At 48.0% G+C, this 19990-nt stretch overlaps 2 protein-coding genes across 2 annotated transcripts in view; one reads left to right on the forward strand and one right to left on the reverse strand.

Moving 5' to 3' along the window:
- LOC310690783 (uncharacterized protein) overlaps nt 1-19990 on the forward strand; it is a 60190-nt gene that overhangs the window by 11950 nt on the left and 28250 nt on the right. The window lies entirely within an intron of this gene.
- The window catches only part of SH2D4A (SH2 domain containing 4A), a 35571-nt gene that overhangs the window by 6194 nt on the left and 9387 nt on the right, over nt 1-19990 (reverse strand). The window contains exons 4-8 of the mRNA XM_083471569.1: nt 15633-15654; nt 14780-14860; nt 11071-11191; nt 2942-3161; nt 996-1126 (exon numbers count right to left, since the gene is read on the reverse strand). Coding sequence (XP_083327695.1) covers nt 996-1126; nt 2942-3161; nt 11071-11191; nt 14780-14860; nt 15633-15654 — 575 coding nt within the window. The remainder of the gene's footprint in view (nt 1-995; nt 1127-2941; nt 3162-11070; nt 11192-14779; nt 14861-15632; nt 15655-19990) is intronic.

The following is a 19990-nucleotide window of genomic DNA, read 5'->3' on the forward strand; positions in this document are numbered from 1 at the left end:
ACTTCCAAGATCCCTGCTGAGTCTGGTTGGTCATCTCTGGGACCCAATTGTGAAAGCAAGGAATATTTAATGAAATCTCACCTTTTTTTTTGTTAGTTCATCATGTGTTACACGGCTACACTGCTAATGGGATTTGTTCCCATCCCAAAATTCTTATGCAGAAAGCGAGCGCCCTAACTTCCTGATGAACCAATGAAGACATGGGAATGATTCCCATGAATCATGAGAGGCGTGTCAGCTGAGTGGATGGTTCGCAGAGGCTATCTGGGATCGTTCAGCGATGCAGTGTCCAGGGCACTTAATTTATGGTGTAATATAAGCAAAAAAGATGTGCCTCTCCCAAGGAGCTCCAGCCTACATTTGGGCCACGGGAGAGACAACAGCATTAAGGAAGGCTGAGCATATGATAGTATCAAGAAATCTACAAATGCCCCGTCTTGCAGTGTGTCAGGAGTCCAGGTTCCCAGCTTGATAACACAGTAAGCGTAGGTAATTAAAAAGGAGGATTTATTGCAAAAGCAAACAGATAGCTCCGGACAGCTCTGACAAAGCCTCTGGCATCATTACTCAAGATGACCCTTCTGAAGACTCCTTCCGGCTGCGACAGAAGACATTGAACTTATGACTCTTACGTCTCTTGTTTTGTTTCCAATCTAGCAGCCCTCCCATTCGCCAACTCCTCGGACTTAGGGGATCAGCCCCACCATTTTCTTGTTCTGAGAGGCTATCTCTGGATCTGTTCGCTCCTGTTTGTGCTTCCTGTGAGCCTTGACTGTGTTCTAGCCTGCTCTCCCCTACTGTCTTATCAGTCTGCTCGTCAAGGTCAGGCAGAGCTGTCAGCTCTCCCCTGCCTGACTAACATCTGAGCCTCTCTGTTCCTGGCTGCTTGCTGCAGTTGGCTGCAAATCTTTGCTTGGAGCTGGCTCATTCCTGACACAATGGTCCTTAGCTTGGGCTCCCTTGCCCTATGAAAGGCAGGAAGACCAGGTACTCACCATGGAACCAAGGTGCTACCTGGCCCGTGGATTTCTCAAAACCAGCTCGGAGCTGCTGCTGCTCTTCCTTGAACCACCGAATGATGGCCTCCTGAGTAGCAGTGGAGACAGTCCTTTGTACTGCCTGCTTCCTGTTGTCGCAATAAAAAAGAGAGAAAGAAGTGGGGAGCAGATTACGATCTTTGCACTGGATTTAAGTTCAGTCCCATTGCAAAGATAAGCTCCTTTACAAAAATGCAAATCACGATTTAGAATAAAGTGTGCCTGTTATAGATGTTTCGGAGAATACTTGGGCCAGATGCCCTTCTAGGAGTCTTGTCACAAGGGCTGAACCAAACTCTCTTCTGGCTTCTCACCACCAGCAATGACCCCTTGCTTGCTTGCTTCCTTTCTTTAATTTGGGACCCATCTATTTGTCCAGCCAAGCAATAAGAAGATGAGGCAAGCAAAGGGAGCTGACCCTTCTCCTTGCTCCCTTCCATGAGGCCTAGGAGGGTCAGGGCAGCATTTCCAAGGAGCTGCAGGAGTTGGCAGCAGGCATGGGGCCACCACTATTAAGGCCAAAGATTAGTAAGTTTCTCATTCTGGCTGGGATTGACAGGAGCTGTACCCCAAAACATTTGGAGGGCAGCAGGTTAGTAAAGACTGTTCAACACGTCCCCCAATTTACTTCAGGTAAGAAACATTCTCATTCCCTTTTAAGGTTTTTTACTGGCTTTGATTTTCCTTATATGTATATATTGGATTCAGTTAGGTCTCATGGGCATTTAATTGTGTGTCATTGACACGTAAACACTGTGTGCTTTAGACGTGCTCCAGGAAAAACCCAGCCTGCCTACTCATCACCAGCCCTCTGCCAACATAGCTGTTTCTTCCTTCATATGGCCTACTGTGGCTTTTTGTATAACTCTAGGAAGTGTGCCAGGCTGCGTCAAAATAACTCCCATTAGCCTTTTTCGCACAGAAACACTCCTGCGGGATGGCTAGAGGCGTCAGTCACCTCAGCTAGTCACATTCAGGTGCTTTCAAGCCCGATATAGCTGAACTATGTCTCAGGACTCTGGTGGTGCTGTGGGTTAAACCACAGAGCCTAGGACTTGCTGATCAGAAGGTCGGCGGTTTGAATCCCCGCAACGGGGTGATCTCCGGTTGCTCGGTCCCTGCTCCTGCCAACCTAGCAGTTTGAAAGCACATCAAAGTGCAAGTAGATAAATAGGTACTGCTCCAGCGGGAAGGTAAACAGCGTTTCCGTGCGCTGCTCTGGTTCGCCAGAAGCGGCTTAGTCATGCTGGCCACATGACCCGGAAGCTGTACGCCGGCTCTCTCAGCCAATAAAGCGAGATGAGCGCCACAATCCCAGAGTTGGCCACGACTGGACCTAATGGTTAGGGGTCCCTTTACCTTTTATGTCCCAGAATTGCATTTTAAAAGCCAATTGCACAATTTCAACAGCTTCATTATCCATATACAGTGGTGCCTCGCAAGACGAAAAGAATCCGTTCTGTGATTCTCTTCGTCTAGCGGTTTTTTCGTCTTGCGAAGCAAGCCCATTGACGGATTAGCGGATTAGCGCTATTAGCGGCTTTTAGCTGCTTATCTGCTGATCGGATCAGCTGATAAGCGGTTTAGCGGCTTAGAAAAAGGGGGGGGAGGGAAAAAAAACCAGCAGGAACTCGCAAGACATTGTCGTCTTGCGAAGCAAGCCCATAGGAAATTCATTTTGCAAAGCACCTCCAAAACAGAAAACTCTTTCGTCTAGCGAGTTTTCCGTCTTGCGAGGCATTCGTTTTGCGGGGCACCACTGTAGATATATACAGAGTGTGGTCAGGAGGAAAGGACTCAACAGGAGGAAGAACAATTCAGGTTTCCTTTCTGAGTTCTCCCTTGGCCTTCCCCTCCTCACCTCCTCACTCTACGACTTAGTCAAAGCCTTCAGGGTTACTAACCTGTCTGCTTTGCCGTTGGTCATTCCGGCACTGAGATGCTTAGGTTTCGGTGGCAGAGGAGGAGGAGGAAGCGGCCGTTTCTGCTCCCCTGTCTTAAAAACCGTGGAGACCCCCGCTACTTTTCCTTTGCGGGTTCCTTGCAATGACAGCCTCTTATAGTCGTCCCGGGCCTGCCTGGCGAGGGAGCGCCGCCTTTCATCGGCTGCTTTTGCCCGTTCCACTGAAACAGGAAAGAGAATGTTGTTATTTGCTCTTCGTTGGAGGTCCAGACAGGGGCAGAGGAAGGTGGGTGTGGTGGGTGCAGACCGTCCCGGGTGTCACCACTGAGGGGGGTGACAAAATGCCGGGTGGCACTCACCGCAGGGCCTGCAGCACGCCTAAGCCACGTGTCTCTCCTGGGAGAGACGTGGTGGCTTGGGTGCACGCAGGCTCCACACTGCCCAAATGGTCCGCCCGCTGCCTCCCCCCCAGCTGTAGGGCGGCTGAGTGGGAGGAGGCAGGAAGACTCCGGAGGCCCCGCAGTGCGCCCTGCCCCTATGGACAGCTCGCCCCGCCCCAGGCGTCCAAGCGGCTTCCTCCGCTGCTGGGTCCAGAGCATAGCTGTCAACCTTCCCTTTTTTTGGCGGGAAAGTCCCTTATTCCAGTGCCGTTTCCTGCTGCTTCCTGCTTGTTGTGGTTGTTTAGTCGTTTAGTTGTGTCCGACTCTTCGTGACCCCCTGGACCAGAGCACGCCAGGCCCTCCTGTCTTCCACTGCCTCCCGCAGTTTGGTCAAACTCATGTTGGTAGCTTCGAGAACGCTGTCCAACCATCTCGTCCTCTGTCGTCCCCTTCTCCTTGTGCCCTCCATCTTTCCCAACATCAGGGTCTTTTCCAGGGAGTCTTCTCTTCTCATGAGGTGGCCAAAGTATTGGAGCCTCAACTTCATGGTCTGTCCCTTCCAGTGAGCACTCAGGGCTGATTTCCTTAAGAATGGATCGGTTTGATCTTCTTGCAGTCCATGGGACTCTCAAGAGTCTCCTCCAGCACCATCATTCAAAAGCATCCATTCTTTAGCGATCAGCCTTCTTGATGGTCCAGCTCTCACTTCCATACATCACGACTGGGAAAACCATAGCTTTTACTATATGGACCTTTGTTGGCAAGGTGATGTCTCTGCTTCCCGCTACTATCCCAGATTGTTAGATATCCCGTAGACTGTCCCCGGGACAGGTGAGGCTGCTGATCCCTTATTTTCAAATCTGAAAGTTGACAGCTATGGTCCAGAGGCATTTCTGGTGCTTCTGAAATCTCAATGCGCACAAAGGGGGGAAGAAAGCCAGACACGACAAAATAACAGGTGGAACATGATTTGGCAACGAGAATGGGGATTCGTACTGAACCCAGTCAATGCTGTACAGTGGTACCTTGGGCTAAGAACTTAATTCGTTCTGGAGGTCCATTCTTAACCTGAAACTGTTCTTAACCCGAGGTACCACTTTAGCTAATGGGGGCCCCTGCTGCTGCCACGCTGCCCCACACGATTTCTGTTCTCAACCTGAAGCAAAGTTCTTAACTCGAGGTACTATTTCTGGGTTAGCGGAGTCTGTAACCTGAAGCGTATGTAACCTGAAGCGTCTGTAACCTGAGGTACCAGTATATTGCTGCTTTGGTGCTGACTGCTGTGGTTTCGTGGTACAGTAGTGCCTCGCAAGACGAAAAGAATCCGTTCTGTGATTCTCTTCGTCTAGCGGTTTTTTCGTCTTGCGAAGCAAGCCCATTGACGGATTAGCGGATTAGCGCTATTAGCGGCTTTTAGCGGCTTATCTGCTGATCGGATCAGCTGATAAGCGGATTAGCGGCTTAGAAAGGGGGGGGAGGGGAAAAAACCAGCAGGAACTCACAAGACATTGTCGTCTTGCGAAGCAAGCCCATAGGAAATTCGTTTTGCGAAGCACCTCCAAAACGGAAAACTCTTTCGTCTAGCGAGTTTTCCGTCTTGCGAGGCATTCGTCTTGCGGGGCACCACTGTAGTTCTCCAGAGGTCTTTTCCAGCTCTGCTATCTGCTATCCTTTTGGCTGGGGACACCAAGGAATGAACTAAGCCCATGGAGGCTTAGTTTAGTCAGAATCAAGTATACACACACCAAGTTAATGCTGAATACATTACAGTCATACCTTGGGTTAAATTTGCTTCAAGTTGAGTGCGTTCGAGTTGCGCTCTGCAGCAACCCGGAAGTAACGGAGCACGCTACTTCTGGGTTTCGCTGCTTGCGCATGCACAGATGCTCAAAATGACGTCACGCGCATGCGCAGAAGCGGTGAAAAGCAGTGCGTGCGTGCGCAGATGTGCCGTCACTAGATACGTTTAGCTCTAGATGCGAACGGGGCTCCGGAACGGATCCCGTTCATATCTAGAGGTACCACTGTACTTCTGGTAAATGAACCACCATACAAGGCTGTTAAAAGGCCGTGGAAATTTGTTTCCAAGGTTTTCTAGACTTGTCTACCCATGTACTAGCTGAAACCAAAGGGGCATATTGGTTGCCAGATGTGAATTATATTCAACTAACCAACCAACCAACCAATCAACCAATTGTCTTTATTGGCATCAGAGTATAAAATGTTTCAAGTAACTGGGATAATTAAAAAGACAAGGGTGAAGGTATCAAGGTCACACAATGGTTGTGTGCATTTGGATATCCAGGCACAGACAAACTCAGCCCTCCAGATGTTTTGGGACTACAACTCCCATCATCCCTAGCTAACAGGACCAGTGGTCAGGGATGATGGGGATTGTAGTCTCAAAACATCTGGAGGGCCGAGTTTGCCGATGCCTGTGCCACGCCCTGTCTATTTCCCGAAAGGATAGTCCGTTGGGAACCCTTTCAGGTAAGACTGTGGCTAAAAAGGAAGCTACTAAAGCAGTAATATCTTCATCCTGATCTGCCAGGAGAAACCTTCTTTGGCTTCTTCTTGGAGTTGTGGGCCAGAGGTCCAACATTTTGCTCAGCATCAGTTGGCGAGGTCTGCTGTGTAAAGGGCAATCTAAGAGAATGTGGTCCATTGAATCAGGTACTTCTTGACTGCAGGCACACAAACGGGCTTGAAATGCAATGTGTGAGAATCTGTTTTTGGATGAAATATACTGTTTTCTGCTCTCCCACCCCACTACAAGGCTATTTAAGTGTGCATATCAAACTCTTCCGTCTCAGCAAAACCAGTGGGTCCCTGGTGGTGAAGGTGGGTGCAGGTCTTGAGCTTAGATTTTTTGGTACCATTTATAAGGAGCCATGTTACGGATTGGTTACAATACCACCAGTTACATGAAATGTGTAAATTAAGCTAGAAATAATGGTTTTTCGGACCAAAGCTCACAACTGGAAAAAGAACTTCTACAAAACAAAGAGAAACTTTTATCTAAAATGTATAATCTGTTATTAGAATGGGAAACAAAAGATGAGTTTGTTAAAGCCTCAGTGACACACTGGGCACTAGATATAGGACAAAATATAGATTTTGACCTCTGGGGGAAAACTCTGGAAAAGCGACTTGAAATTTACAGCATGTTATTTTTTGAAGGAGAACTAGCTGAAAATGATTCACAGATGGTATTTAACTCCAAGTAGGCTTGCGAAGATGTACAGGACAGAATCAGATAAGTGCTGGAGATTAAAAGAGGTGGAGACAACGTTCTTTCAAATGTGGTGGACATGTAAAAGAGTAATAGGGAATAATGAATTGGGGGGGGGGGATGTTTAAAAGTACTTTCCTTAAAAACCCAGAATCCTTTCTGTTGGGGATAATTCAGTCTGGAATTCCCATGTGTCAGAAAAGGTTATTTATGTATGCTACAACTGCAGCCCGCATTTCGTTAGCCCAAAAATGGAAAATGAGCGAGGTCCCAAACAAAGAAGAATGGCAACTTAAGCTGACAGAATATGCACAACTCGCAGGTTTAACATACAGAATAAGAGAACAAGAAGAACATATATTTAAAGAAAATTGGGAAGTGTGTATTGAATATATGGGAAATAATTGTGTACAGGTGAAAACGCTGGCGGCATTAAGATAAATTCAGCAGTGTAAATAAGTGTTGATGGATGCAATAATGGAATACTGATTGGTATAGTTTCTGTAAAATATGCAGGGATTTATGATATGTAAAATGAACCATGGAAAGAGAAGAAGAGGAGTCATTGATATCTTAAGGTTTTAAAATGAGTACTTTAAATTGTAAAAAAAAAAAAAAAATAATACAAGAGAGAGAGAGAGATTTGGCAAGTTTGAAAGTTTGGCAAATTTGAAAGATTTGAAAGTTTGTCGCTGTGTTTGAGCCCACTGAGGTGTGTTTCTGAGTCTCCTTCAGCTTCAGAAAGGAAAGTTGGCTTTGCCACTGTTTGCACAGCTGTTTGCTCACGGCTTTTTAATATGGGCGTTTCTTGGTGCCAAGACTCTGAGCCTCAGATTCACACACAAGGGAGAATGTACACTAAACAACACGAAGTTGTACAGCCTTTGGGGTCCCCCTTTTCTTGGGGAAGTGGGAGGCTTACATATACACACATACATGTTGGGGCTGTGTGCACATCAAACATTTACAGCACATTTAGGAAAGACTTTCTCCCCTTCATGTCCCCTCCTCACACCAGGACTGCCTGTGCCAAGAGAAGGAAGCCTTTGCGCGAACCTGCAGGAAAGGGAGGGGGCAGCAGCCCAGGCAAAAAAATGTGCCAATCTGCAATTGGATCGAATCACTGGAGATATTATAAGGTAAAGGTAAAGGGACCCCTGACCATTAGGTCCCCAAGCAGAGCTACTAACACCCCATATATATACATATCCAGCATATACAGTGGTACCTTGGGTTACAGACGCTTCAGGTTACAGACTCTGCTAACCCAGAAATAGTTCCTCAGGTTAAGAACTTTGCTTCAGGAAGAGAACAGAAATTGTGCGGCGGCAGCAGGGGGCCCCATTAGCTAAAGTGGTGCTTCAGGTTAAGAACAGTTTCAGGTTAGGAACGGACCTCCAGAACTAATAACCATATTTTTCACTCTAGAAGATGCATCAGACCAAAAGACGCACCTAGTTTTTGGAAGAGGAAAACAAGAAAAAAAAATTCTGAATCTCAGAAGCCAGGACAGCAAGAGGGATCGCTGCTCAGCAATACCGCTTGCTGTCTTGGCTTATGGGATAGCCGCACGCAGCCTCTCCCGGGCAAGGGGAGCCTTCATCCCCTGTCCGGGAGAGGCTGCGCGCGGCTATCCCATAAGCCAGGACATAAGCCCTTCTCCCTCCTTGGGGAAAAGCCCCCAAGAGCTCTACACTCCACGCGGCTCTTTAAAGGGAGCGCTGATCAGAGCCTCCCCTCTGCATTCGCTCCATAAGATGCACACACATTTCCCCTTACTTTTTAGGAGGGGAAAAGTGCGTCTTATAGAGCAAAAAATACAGTAAGTTCGTAACCCGAGGTACCACTGTATAACAATGAAGAAACGAGAAGAAAGGGAAATAAACTATGTCCAGGGATGAATTCCAGTCTACACTCACTTCCTCCGACAATTCAGTGAAATTATTACACGCCCAGAGAGAAAACATCACAGAATTTGAATGCCCAGTCCAGCGCAAAACAGAGTTTCCCTCTTGATCACCAACTCGTATCTCTAACTGCTCCTGCCAATGCAGAGCTCTGCACATCCATCGCTCTCTCCCCCAGAGCCTATGAAATGATGGCAATAGGTGTCAAGACCAAACCATGTTTTTTATTGAATAAGGCTCAACTATTCAGAGGAGGAATCTAGCGCACAACCACCCCCCAGGCCACCTTTTAGTTATGCATTAATTTTTCCAGCTATAGCGATTCTCCAGAGCCTGCTGTAACCAGCTCTCCCCTGTTAATCGACTCGAATCTCTCCAGTATCGAGCCAATTCCAGTCTGGCAGCAATAAGCTGAAACGCTATTCAAACAGGATTTTAATGTGATTAAATTGCTAGGTCCTCGTGCCAGTCAATAAAGCTGCGGCCTTTTTCACATTCCGATATCCTAAGTCTAGTCTCTTCATTCCTCGTCTGTCTGCATTGCTGCCTGCAATGATGGGGCTCACCTCTCAGCGCCGCCTCCTGGGCAATGCAGAAGAAGCTGACAAAATTATTCAAGGAGGAAGGAAAAGCCAGAGAAAGACCTTTGCCTGCCTGAAAGAGTCAAAGGTGTTTTGAAAAAAACAGGATGGTGCAAGCACTGACTTTTAACTCTGGTTTGGCAGGTTTTTGTAGTTGTTTCAAGACCTCTGTTTAACCAGAGGTAACATTGGGACAAAAGAATTTGCAACGCCTGTTGCTGTTGCAGGCCTGTTACTCTGTGTTTTTTAAAAATATTCCGAATATTGTGCTTTTATTTACAACTGGTAAGCACGAAGGTGCAACAGATGCAGGTTGCAAACAAGCAAACGTCTCTGAGACCTTCAAGTCCCTCTCCCCGTCTCCAGTCAGACCAAGGTAACCTCACAATGGAATTTCCCCAGGATTCAGGAAATGCGTACAGGAAAAAACAACAGCGTGTGGCAGTAGTGTGTGTGATGAAAGAGGTGGAGCCAGAGAGAACAGCTGCAACGGAAAGCAAGCCGCTGAACCAAAGCAGGGCAAGCCTGAGGCTGACAAACACCAGCAGCTTCTCGCCAGATTAAATTCAAGATAGGCTTTTGTTCCTTTTTGTAATATAAAGGTTGGTGACAGGAGTATTTTAATACAGTCATACCTCGGGTTACAGACGCTTCAGGTTGTGCGTTTTCGGGTTACGGACATGCCGAAACCTGAAGTACTGGAACGGGTGACTTCTGGGTTTCAGCTCTTGTGCATGCCCCGAAGTGCTAAATTGCACTTTGCGCATGCACAGAGGCACCGAATTGTGGCCTGCACGTGCACAGACGCGGCGCTGAACTCTGCGGGTTGCGAATGTGCCTTCTGCACAGATCACGTTCGCAACCCAAACGTCCACTGTACAGTGGAACCTCGGGTTACATGCGCTTCAGGTTACATACGCTTCAGGTTACAGACTCCGCTAACCCAGAAATAGTGCTTCAGGTTAAGAACTTTGCTTCAGGATGCGAACAGAAATCATGCTCTGGCGGTGCGGAAGCAGCAGGAGGCCCCATTAGCTAAAGTGGTGCTTCAGGTTAAGAACAGTTTCAGGTTAAGAACGGACCTCCTGAACGAATTAAGTACAGTGGTGCCCCACAAGACGAATGCCTCGCAAGACGGAAAACTCGCTAGACGAAAGAGTTTTCCATTTTGGAGGTGCTTCGCAAAACAAATCTCCTATGCGCTTGCTTCGCAAGACGAAAATGTCTTGCGAGTTCCTGCAGGTTTTTTTCCCTTTTCTCCCCCTTTTTCTAAGCCGCTAAGCCGCTTATCAGCTGATCCGATAAGCTGATAAGCCGCTAAAAGCCGCTAATAGCGCTAATAGCGCTAATCCTCTAATCCGTCAATGGGCTTGCTTCGCAAGACAAAAAAACCGCTAGACGAAGAGAATCACAGAACGGATTCTTTTCGTCTTGCGAGGCACCACTGTACTTAACCCGATGTACCACTGTACAAGTTATTCAGCAAAGGAGGTGGCTTGCTCATATTTTTATGTCTCCGTTTCTGATCTCTGCGCTGCTAGTTTGCAAATAAGCAAAAAGAACAAACAGGAGCCTTAGGCTGTGTACACATTACCTGCTTAAAGCTCCTGGAAAGAGGCGCTGGCTGTTCAGCCACTCTGAGAATTGTAAAAGTAAAGGGACCCCTGACCATGAGGTCCAGTCGTGGACGACTCTGGGGTTGCGGAGCTCATCTCGCTTTATTGGCCGAGGGAGCCGGCGTACAGCTTCCGGGTCATGTGGCCAGTGTGACTAAGCCGCTTCTGGTGAACCAAAGCAGCGCACGGAAAGACCGTTTACATTCCCGCCGAAGTGGTACCTATTTATCTACTTGCACTTTGACGTGCTTTCGAACTGCTAGGTAGCTCTTAGCAAATGACAGATCCTAGGATTCTTTAGGGAAAGCCAAGCGTGTGCAAAGTGGAATGATACTGCTTTGAATGGATCGTGCAAGTGGGTCCTAAGTTTAATCTGATAGGCATCATCACATAAGAGATCTAATATGGGCTTACGAGTTTCCAACCAAACAGGGTCTTCCTTGTCCAACTTCTCCATTGACTCGTAGGTGCGATTTAGGGTCACTTCTTGTGCTCTGCTGTCATTCACGATTGTATTCATTTCCTCTTCTTTCCTCTGCCACACACACACACAAAGTATTTTGTTTAGTGTGAACCTATTTACTTCCTGCATGGCAATCATATTTACAGGTAATGGGCAGTTCAGCAATCCCTCTGATAAGGGTCATAAACTTCTAATAAGGTGATTGGCAGATGAGTCGACAAAAGCTTTAGTCACCGATCAAAATTTGTCGCCTGACTAATCTTTAGGGCCAAGGGACACAGTTGAGCAACCATGTAAACGAGCCTTTGCCCAACTCTATGATTCAGAAATGCAACAAGATGCTGGAATATCTTTCCCCTTGAGCTGCACTTTTAATGGCAGGCGTCTGGCAAATAAAACAGGGCCTGTCAACATGGCCCCTCCAACATGCTTTGGTTGTGAACGACCAGCATCCCTGCCCCACTGACCATGCAAGCAGGGACTGTTGGAGTTCCTCTAATAACCTCTGGCCAACAACATTTTGGCTATCCCTGAAATAAGGGATAATTTTCAGTTTTAGACGGACAGGTTTATCCAGGCATGCTTGGCGGGAACATGGGATAGGGACTTCTTGGTGGCTGCTCCCAAACTTTGGAATTCTCTCCCGAGAGAAAATAAAAAAATTCCTTCCAGTAGCACCTTAAAGACCAACTAAGTTAGTTCTTGGTATGAGCTTTCGTGTGCATTCGTTAAGAGTCGTCAACAGGCTCATCTCAGCTATCTGCCAATCTCCCATTCCCACCACCCTTCTGAGTAATACCCCTCCCCACCTTCTCACTATATAGAAGGATCTGGCAACTTCTGTTTCAGTGTATCTGAAGAAGTGTGCATGCACACGAAAGCTCATACCAAGAACTAACTTAGTTGGTCTTTAAGGTGCTACTGGAAGGAATTTTTTTATTTTGACTATGGCAGACCAACACGGCTACCTATCTGTAACTCTCCCGAGAGAAGCTAGACTGGCTCCCTCCTTGCTGTCCTTCCTTCCTCTGGAAGCTGAAGACTTTCCTGTTCCAATAGACTCTTGGGAACTGAATGCTTTTAATGAGGGGGCTGGTGCTGTGCTGTTTTGGTTGTGTTTGTCTGTCTGTTACAAACACACACGAGTTTTAATTCTATCCGTGTTTTTTCTCTTAATCTTTTTAGCTGTTCTTATTTTTATCTGTCACCTGCCTCGAGTCCCTGTCGGGGAAGATAAATATATAATATCTATTCATCAGCTGCAATGTAGGGGGTTGGAAACCCTTCCAACTCTGCAATTCTAGGATTCTAGGATTCTATTCTGCAAATAAATGAAACCACTCCATATACAAAGGATTTGGTGACAGATGACATTATAAGATTTCTTAAAAACTATTCATGAAGTGGCAGGTTTGCTCTCAGGGTGCACATATAAACATGCACGCGCGCACACACACTGTTTGGTCAAAACAGATTTTGTAGGTTATTGGGCGTACTACAAAACTACTTTAATAAACTGGATAATGGAATGAACACACCAGGGGGAATTATGCTTTTCATACGCCACTTTCAACGGCGATTTTGCAAAAGGTATAGCTTGGCACCAACTGCTGAGGATGTTGGGAAGTGCCTGTCCCCATTCCATGTCTATTAGTTGCTACGGTCTACTACAGAGGTCAGCAAACTTTTTCAGCAGGGGGCCAGTCCACTGTCCCTCAGACCTTGTGGGGGGCTGGACTATATTTTTTTGGGGGGGGGGGAATGAATGAATTCCTATGCCGCCGAGACCATATAACACAGGTCTTGAAAGACCTAGATTGGCTCCCAGTACATTTCCGAGCACAATTCAGTGTTGGTGGTGACCTTTAAAGCCCTAAACGGCCTCGGCCCAGTATATCTGAAGGAGCGTCTCCACCTCCATCGTTCTGCCCAGACACTGAGATCAAGCGCCGAGGGCCTTCTGGCAGTTCCCTCATTGCAAGAAGCCAGGTTACAGGGAACCAGGCAGAGGGCCTTCTCGGTAGTGGCCCCCGCCCTGTGGAACGCCCTCCCACCAGATGTCAAAGAGATAAACAACTACCTGACATTTAGAAGACATCTGAAGGCAGCCCTATTCAGGGAAATTTTTAATGTGTGACATTTTAATGTATTTTTAATCTTTGTTGGAAGCCGCCCAGAGTGGCTGGGGAAACCCAACCAGATGGGCGGGGTACAAATAATAAATTATTATTATTATTATTATTACTACTACTACTACTACTATGCCCCACAAATAACCCAGAGATGTATTTTAAATAAAAGCACACATTCTACTCATGTAAAAACACGCTGATTCCCGGACCATCCACAGGCATGATTTAAAAGGCGATTGGGCCAGATTTGCCTACCCATGCCTTAGTTTGCCTACCCATGGTCTTCTAAGTGTGAGAAGCTAGTCTGTTCCACGGCTTCTGCTTCTTTAAACAAAAGCAGAAATCTCTGAGAAGTGGCCACGCCCCAAAGTCCTGCCACGGCTGAGCACTGAGCATTGACACAATTTACCTACATCGTGTGGCAGGCTAGTTCTCTGGTTCGCTAAATGTGCAGCGTCCCAATTTAAGGGCCTTGGGGTGGGGGGTGTTTAAGATCACACTGGTCTTATGATTTGATTTGCATTCAGAAGCATGGCTTACCGTATTTTTCACATCATAGGACGCACCGGACAATAGGACGCACTTTGTTTTAGAGGGGGGAGAGCAAGAAAAAAAATTCTCCCCCTCTCTGCCCAGCGCCCCTTCAGTGAAGCGGCAGGAGGCGCTGCACAGAGAGGGGGAGAACTTTCCCCCTCTTGTTTTCCCGCTCTAAAACAAGGTGCCGTTTAAGGTGCGCTCAGGCGGCTACCTTGGAAGCCTGGAGAGCGAGAGGGGTCGGTGTGCACTGACCCCTCTCGCTCTCCAGGCTTCAGGTTCCTTTCGACCTGCTCTTTGGGGCTGGCGGGGGGAAGCCCACCACCAGCCCCAAAGAGCAGGTCAGGGAGCAGTGGAAAGGCGCAGCGGAGAGGCTCCTGCCATAGCCGCGCGTCACCTCTCCATCCGGGAGAGGGTCGCGGGGCTATGGCTTCTTTAGCCCCGCGCGCGCTCTCCCGGCTGCAGAGGTGATGCGCAGCTATAGAGGCTCCTGCCATAGCCACGCGTCACCTCTCCAGCCAGGAGAGGTTCGCGGGGGGCTGCTTTAGCCCCGCGCGCGCTCTCCCGGCTGGAGAGGTGACGCGTGGCTATGGCAGGAGCCTGTAAAGCCGCGCGTCACCTCTCCAGCCGAGAGAGGGTTGCGGGGGGCTGCTTTAGCCCCGCGAGTGCTCTCCCGGCTGGAGAGGTGACGCGTGGCTATAGAGGCTCCTGCCATAGCCGCGCGTCACCTCTCCAGCTGGGAGAGGGTCGCGGGGCTATGGCGTCTTTGCTCCATAGGACGCACACACATTTCCCCTTCATTTTTGAAGGGGAAAAAGTGCGTCCTATAGAGCGAAAAATACGGTATATCTCTAGACAATTCCTGCATTGCAGGGGGTTGAATAACTCTCAGGGGTCCCTTCCAACTCTACAATTCTATGATTCTGAGATCAGGAAACAACACTGAATACAGGCAAAATGCAGTTGCTTCCATAAACCCACACTGTTTCCTTACCTGCCGCAAGCCGTGCTTCCTTGAATGATTGATAGAGTCTGCCAACATCTGTTCTATACCTCTTGGCTTACTGGTGGGAGCCTAAAATCCAGCCAAACAGAAAAACAGGATTGTAAGCTTTTCACACCCTGACTCCAAACCTCGAAGCTAATTGTGTAGAACATAGAGGTTGAAGAATCACCCACAGTCAAGATCAGAATTCTTGGATTTTCAGGCCCACAGAGGAGATACATATTTTGCTTCACAGCGGTGTAACAGAATGGAGAGAGTGTAAAAAGAGGGGGACCCGGGTTCAAATCCTCACTCGCTTGTGAAGCTCACAGGGAGATTTTCAGACAGTCGCTATTGCTCAGTCTAGCATACTTCACCCAAGTTACAGTGGAACCTCGGGTTGCAGACATGATCCATGCAGGAGGCACGTTCACAACCCACAACTTTCACAACCCGCAGCACCACGTCTGCGTACATGCAGGTCGCAATTTGGCACTTCTGCGCATGCGCAAAGCACGATTCAGTGTGTCTGCGCATGCGCGAGCACCAAAACCCGGAAGTAACCTGTTCCGGTACTTCCGGGTTCGGCGTGGTGCGCAACCCGAAAACGCGTAACCTGAAGCATCTGCAGCCCGAGGTACCACTGTATTATGAATTAATGTGCCAAAATGGCTTTCAAGCAGTTTACAAGTATAAAATCAATCTTAAAAGCCACACATAATGAAAATACACCAAAAGAACCCACCCCAGTTAAAAGGTATAAACATTAAAGCGGTTCAACTAGGACAAGGAAGTTCAAATTCAGGGGAATTCTTCCCTAAACAAGAGCAGGCAGAATGCCAAGACTGATGGGGCGTCTCACATTTCTGTAGACTAGGGTTGATCAAAGGCTTGATTACCCATTTCCTTCCAAGGAAAGGGGAAGTGACATAGGTAAGCCTGGCAGGACAGCTTACTCTATGGCATTAACCCCTTCATGCATTCCTTGGACTTAAGCACGTTGGTGATACGAGACTGGTTACCCCACAAAATCACCCTTCCACAAAGATGGCAAAGCGCAGAACTTAATCATAGAAAAACGCTCTCCTGCATCTAGGAATATTTAATGTTGCTAAAAACATAGCAGCTCCATAGTCACTGCTAAGTTGTAGACCAAAGTACTAATGTGGTGAGCGAGTCCCATTTCCCACAGCTACCGTATTTTTCGCTCTATAACACGCACCTGACCATAACACGCACATAGTTTTTAGAGGAGGAAAACAAGGAAAAAAATATTCTACACGAAACAGTGGATGTATGATTTTTGTGGTTCATGCTGTGGCACCAGACATGTGATCTGACGGTGAGTTTGGGGTAGCCCAATGCAAAAATCCTGAGGATCCATGTGGATCCGTGCTTTGTAACCACGTTTTAAGTGGGGAGGGAAGGAAAAGCACTCAAGGGACAAGGGACACGTGTGGGGTGGGTGGAGAAGGATGCTGCTAATAATGCAGAAGAGGGGTTTAAGGGGAGAAGGAACACGCGTGGGGTGGGTGGAGAAGGATGCTGCTAATAATGCAGAAGAGGGGTTTAAGGGGAGAAGGAACACGCGTGGGGTGGGTGGAGAAGGATGCTGCTAATAATGCAGAAGAGGGGTTTAAGGGGAGAAGGAACACGCGTGGGGTGGGTGGAGAAGGATGCTGCTAATAATGCAGAAGAGGGGTTTAAGGGGAGAAGGAACACGCGTGGGGTGGGTGGAGAAGGATGCTGCTAATAATGCAGAAGAGGGGTTTAAGGGGAGAAGGCTCCTCTCCCCTCCCACTTTGCTCCTTTAAAGGCTCTGCTTCTCTCCCTCCTCCCCGGCTCGCTGAAAAAAACAGCTCCGGACTCGTGTAAGCGGCCCCTCTCCTCTCCCGCTTTGCTCCTTTAAAGCAAGCAGGCTCTCTGTCCCTCTCTCCTCTCCACTCAGCAGCTCTTCTCCTGCTTTGCTGTTTCAAAGTGAGCCAGGGAGGAGGGAAGGAAGGGGAACCATGGATCCTCTGCTCACGACTGCAGCAGATCCCGCCGCCATCCGTAGGCATTTGCTCCATAACACACACAGACATTTCCCCTTACTTTCTAGGAGGAAAAAAATGAGTGTTATAGTGCAAAAAATACGGTAATTGTGCAAGTGAAGATTTAGAAGTGTGTTTAACGAAGCCAACTGCTTTTTTTAACCCAAGGCGCAGAAGAAGGGCCAGTGACTAGTTACCAAGTTTGATCTCCAAATTCTGATTTAAGCACCTGTCAGCGCAGTAAGGAGAGCTCCCTTCCTCCTGCCTAGTGACCAACCTACTTAACAAACATTCCTTCCCATTACATATTAACACAGAGACAGACTCGTTCAGCTCTCAAAACTTTTAAGAGAAAACTCGGCAGGGAGCAAATTGCTTGCTCTCAAGCAAGAAATATTACAGTGAATCCAACTTCATTCACAGTTGCGTTCGTACTGGGAGTCCTTGGGAATAGGAATTTTGAAGTCTTCGATATATGGTAACGTTCATGAGCGTACCAACCAAGCACGTACATAGATCAGCACAGGAAGGCCAACCTGGAACCATTTTGATTCCTAAACTGAGCAACTGTTTTCTCTGCAAGGTCAAAGTGGGAAACCTCCCCATTGTCTCTTTCCTCACAAATCCTGTCTTAAGGGCACATTTAAGATATGAATAGGGTGTGAGCCTGTGACCTGGCCCAGGAACTAAGTATTTATCATTACAAAAGACTGGCCAGGCTCCCCAGGAAATCTAATCGAGTAACCTGCTAGACAGGAGATAAACAACGACAGGAGAAAAAACAACATTCAAATTTCTGTTTAGACCGCCTTTTTTGTGATGTAGGTATGATGTATCTGAGGGGTGGTCTTAGGTTACACCCCTTCTGTGATATATGTACAGTGGTGCCTCGCAAGACGAAAATAATCCGTTCTGTGATTCTCTTCATCTAGCGGTTTTTTCGTCTTGCGAAGCAAGCCCATTGACGAATTAGCGGATTAGCGCTATTAGCGGCTTTTAGCGGCTTTTATCAGCTTATCGGATCAGCTGATAAGCGGCTTAGCGGCTTAGAAAAAAGGGGGGGGAGGAAAAAAACCCCGCAGGAACTCGCAAGACATTTTCGTCTTGCGAAGCATGCCCATAGGAGATTCGTTTTGCGAAGCACCTCCAAAACGGAAAACTCTTTCGTCTAGCGAGTTTTCCGTCTTGCGAGGCATTTGTCTTGCGGGGCACCACTGTATGATGTTTCTGGGGGTGGTCTTGATCTACAAGTTGGGAATTTCAAAAGTCTTTATAAGGCCTTGCGCACCAATTTTCTGGGTTCGTCCTCCTCTCCTGCGTGTGAGGGGAGCACCCTGTTGCAACAGACCAATAAAGATCAAGCTTCCTAGCTGCTTTGCTTCTCAACATTCTCTGGTTGGCCTCTGTTATTTTCTCCTACCAATAGGGAACCTATGTAAGGACTCTATATGGGCTCTTGGATACCCCATAAGGGAAAAGGGCAAAAAAAATTTACAACACAGGTCAGGGATCACAAGCAAGAGACTTCAGCCAGGAGATTGAAGCATGACAGAGGCCAGTAGACCTGATCTTTATTGTTGCAACAAGACTTCCAACTACCACATGGAAGAAGCACAAGAGAAGCCCCGAACAAAGGATGCCCCCCTTTCTTACAATTTCCCCAATTTCTGCCCTCCCTTCCCCACAGGTGGGCGGGGTTTGCAGCACCGAGCAGGGGCTCACCTGGGCGGGTGCCTCCCACCTGTTTGGGCCGCCCTCGACCAGGGAAACGAAAAGAGGCTTGGACAAAGGGGTCAGCCTCTTTTCTTTGGCCTTTGCCCCACCCCCGGCCGGCCGTCCATTGTCCTCCCTGGCCGAGGGTGGGTCAAAGGCTGGCCCAAACAGGTGGGAGGCACCTGCCCAGGTGAGCCCCCACTCGGTGCCACAAACCCCGCCCACCTCTGGGGAAGGGAGGGCAGAAATTGTCATAACTATGTCATAAACTGGGAGAGGTCTTCTGAATGATACCTGAGCACCAGTCAGCCTTGCCCTTTCCCTCACATGACCTCCAGATTCTAATCTTCAGGTGAAACAAAGGAAAGTATTTACATTTTCCTGTTTCCCCAGCCAAGTTAAACACACCCTTTGTCTTGACTGAGACCCCAATCCACTGAGGTTGGGTTTGGATTGTTCTTGGAATGACGACCTGTCTGGCACTCAGGTGCCAGGATGCCAGCGGTTATCACCCACTCACTTCAGGGATTGCACTAAACAACAACACCATTTCAGGGATTATGGATGCCCCTACCCATGTCCCGGGACGCGGGTGGCGATGTGGGTTAAACCACAGAGCCTAGGACTTGCCGATCAGAAGGTCGGCGGTTTGAATCCCCGCAACGGGGTGAGCTCCCGTTGCTCGGTCCCTGCTCCTGCCAACCTAGCAGTTCGAAAGCACCTCAAAGTGCAAATAGATAAATAGGTACTGCTCTGGCGGGAAGGTAAATGGTGTTTCCATGCGCTGCTCTGGTTCGCCAGAAGCGGCTTTGTCATGCTGGCCACATGACCCGGAAGCTGTACGCCGGCTCCCTCGGCCAGTAAAGCGAGATGAGCACCGCAACCCCAGAGTCGTCCACGACTGAACCTAATGGTCAGGGGTCCCTTTACCTTTTACCAATGTCCCAAGCTCCTCTCCTGCTAGCCATTTTCCTTCTGAGTAGAACAATGTAGGAATGGTGTACAGTGGTACCTTGGGTTAAGAACTTAATTTATTCCGGAGGTCCATTCTTAACCTGAAACTGTTCTTAACCTGAGGTACCACTTTAGCTAATGGGGCCTCCCACTGCTGCTGTTGCGCGATTTCTGTTCTCATCCTGAAGCAAAGTTCTTAACGCGAGGTGCTATTTCTGGGTTAGCGGAATCTGTAACCTGAAGTGTCTGTAATCCGAGGTACCATTGTAAATCCGTCACTGGAGTGATTTTATATTCTAAAGTTTTCCCATTGAGCCAGTACAATTATCAGTGAATTGCTACATTTGGCAATGTACAGCAGAAGCTCTTTGTCTTTGCCTCGTAGTGTGGAGAGGAAAGGCTTGGGGGTGATTTTTTTTAAAAAAAGACTTAAATGAGAGGGTTTGAAGCAGAATAGCTGAAACTGAGAAAGGGTTAACCCTCCCCTCTACCCCAGGGTTATAGCTCTGATCCATTTTGA

This window comes from Podarcis liolepis, assembly GCF_965112155.1.
Source record: "Podarcis liolepis genome assembly, chromosome: 13".
Classification (NCBI taxonomy): domain Eukaryota; kingdom Metazoa; phylum Chordata; class Lepidosauria; order Squamata; family Lacertidae; genus Podarcis; species Podarcis liolepis.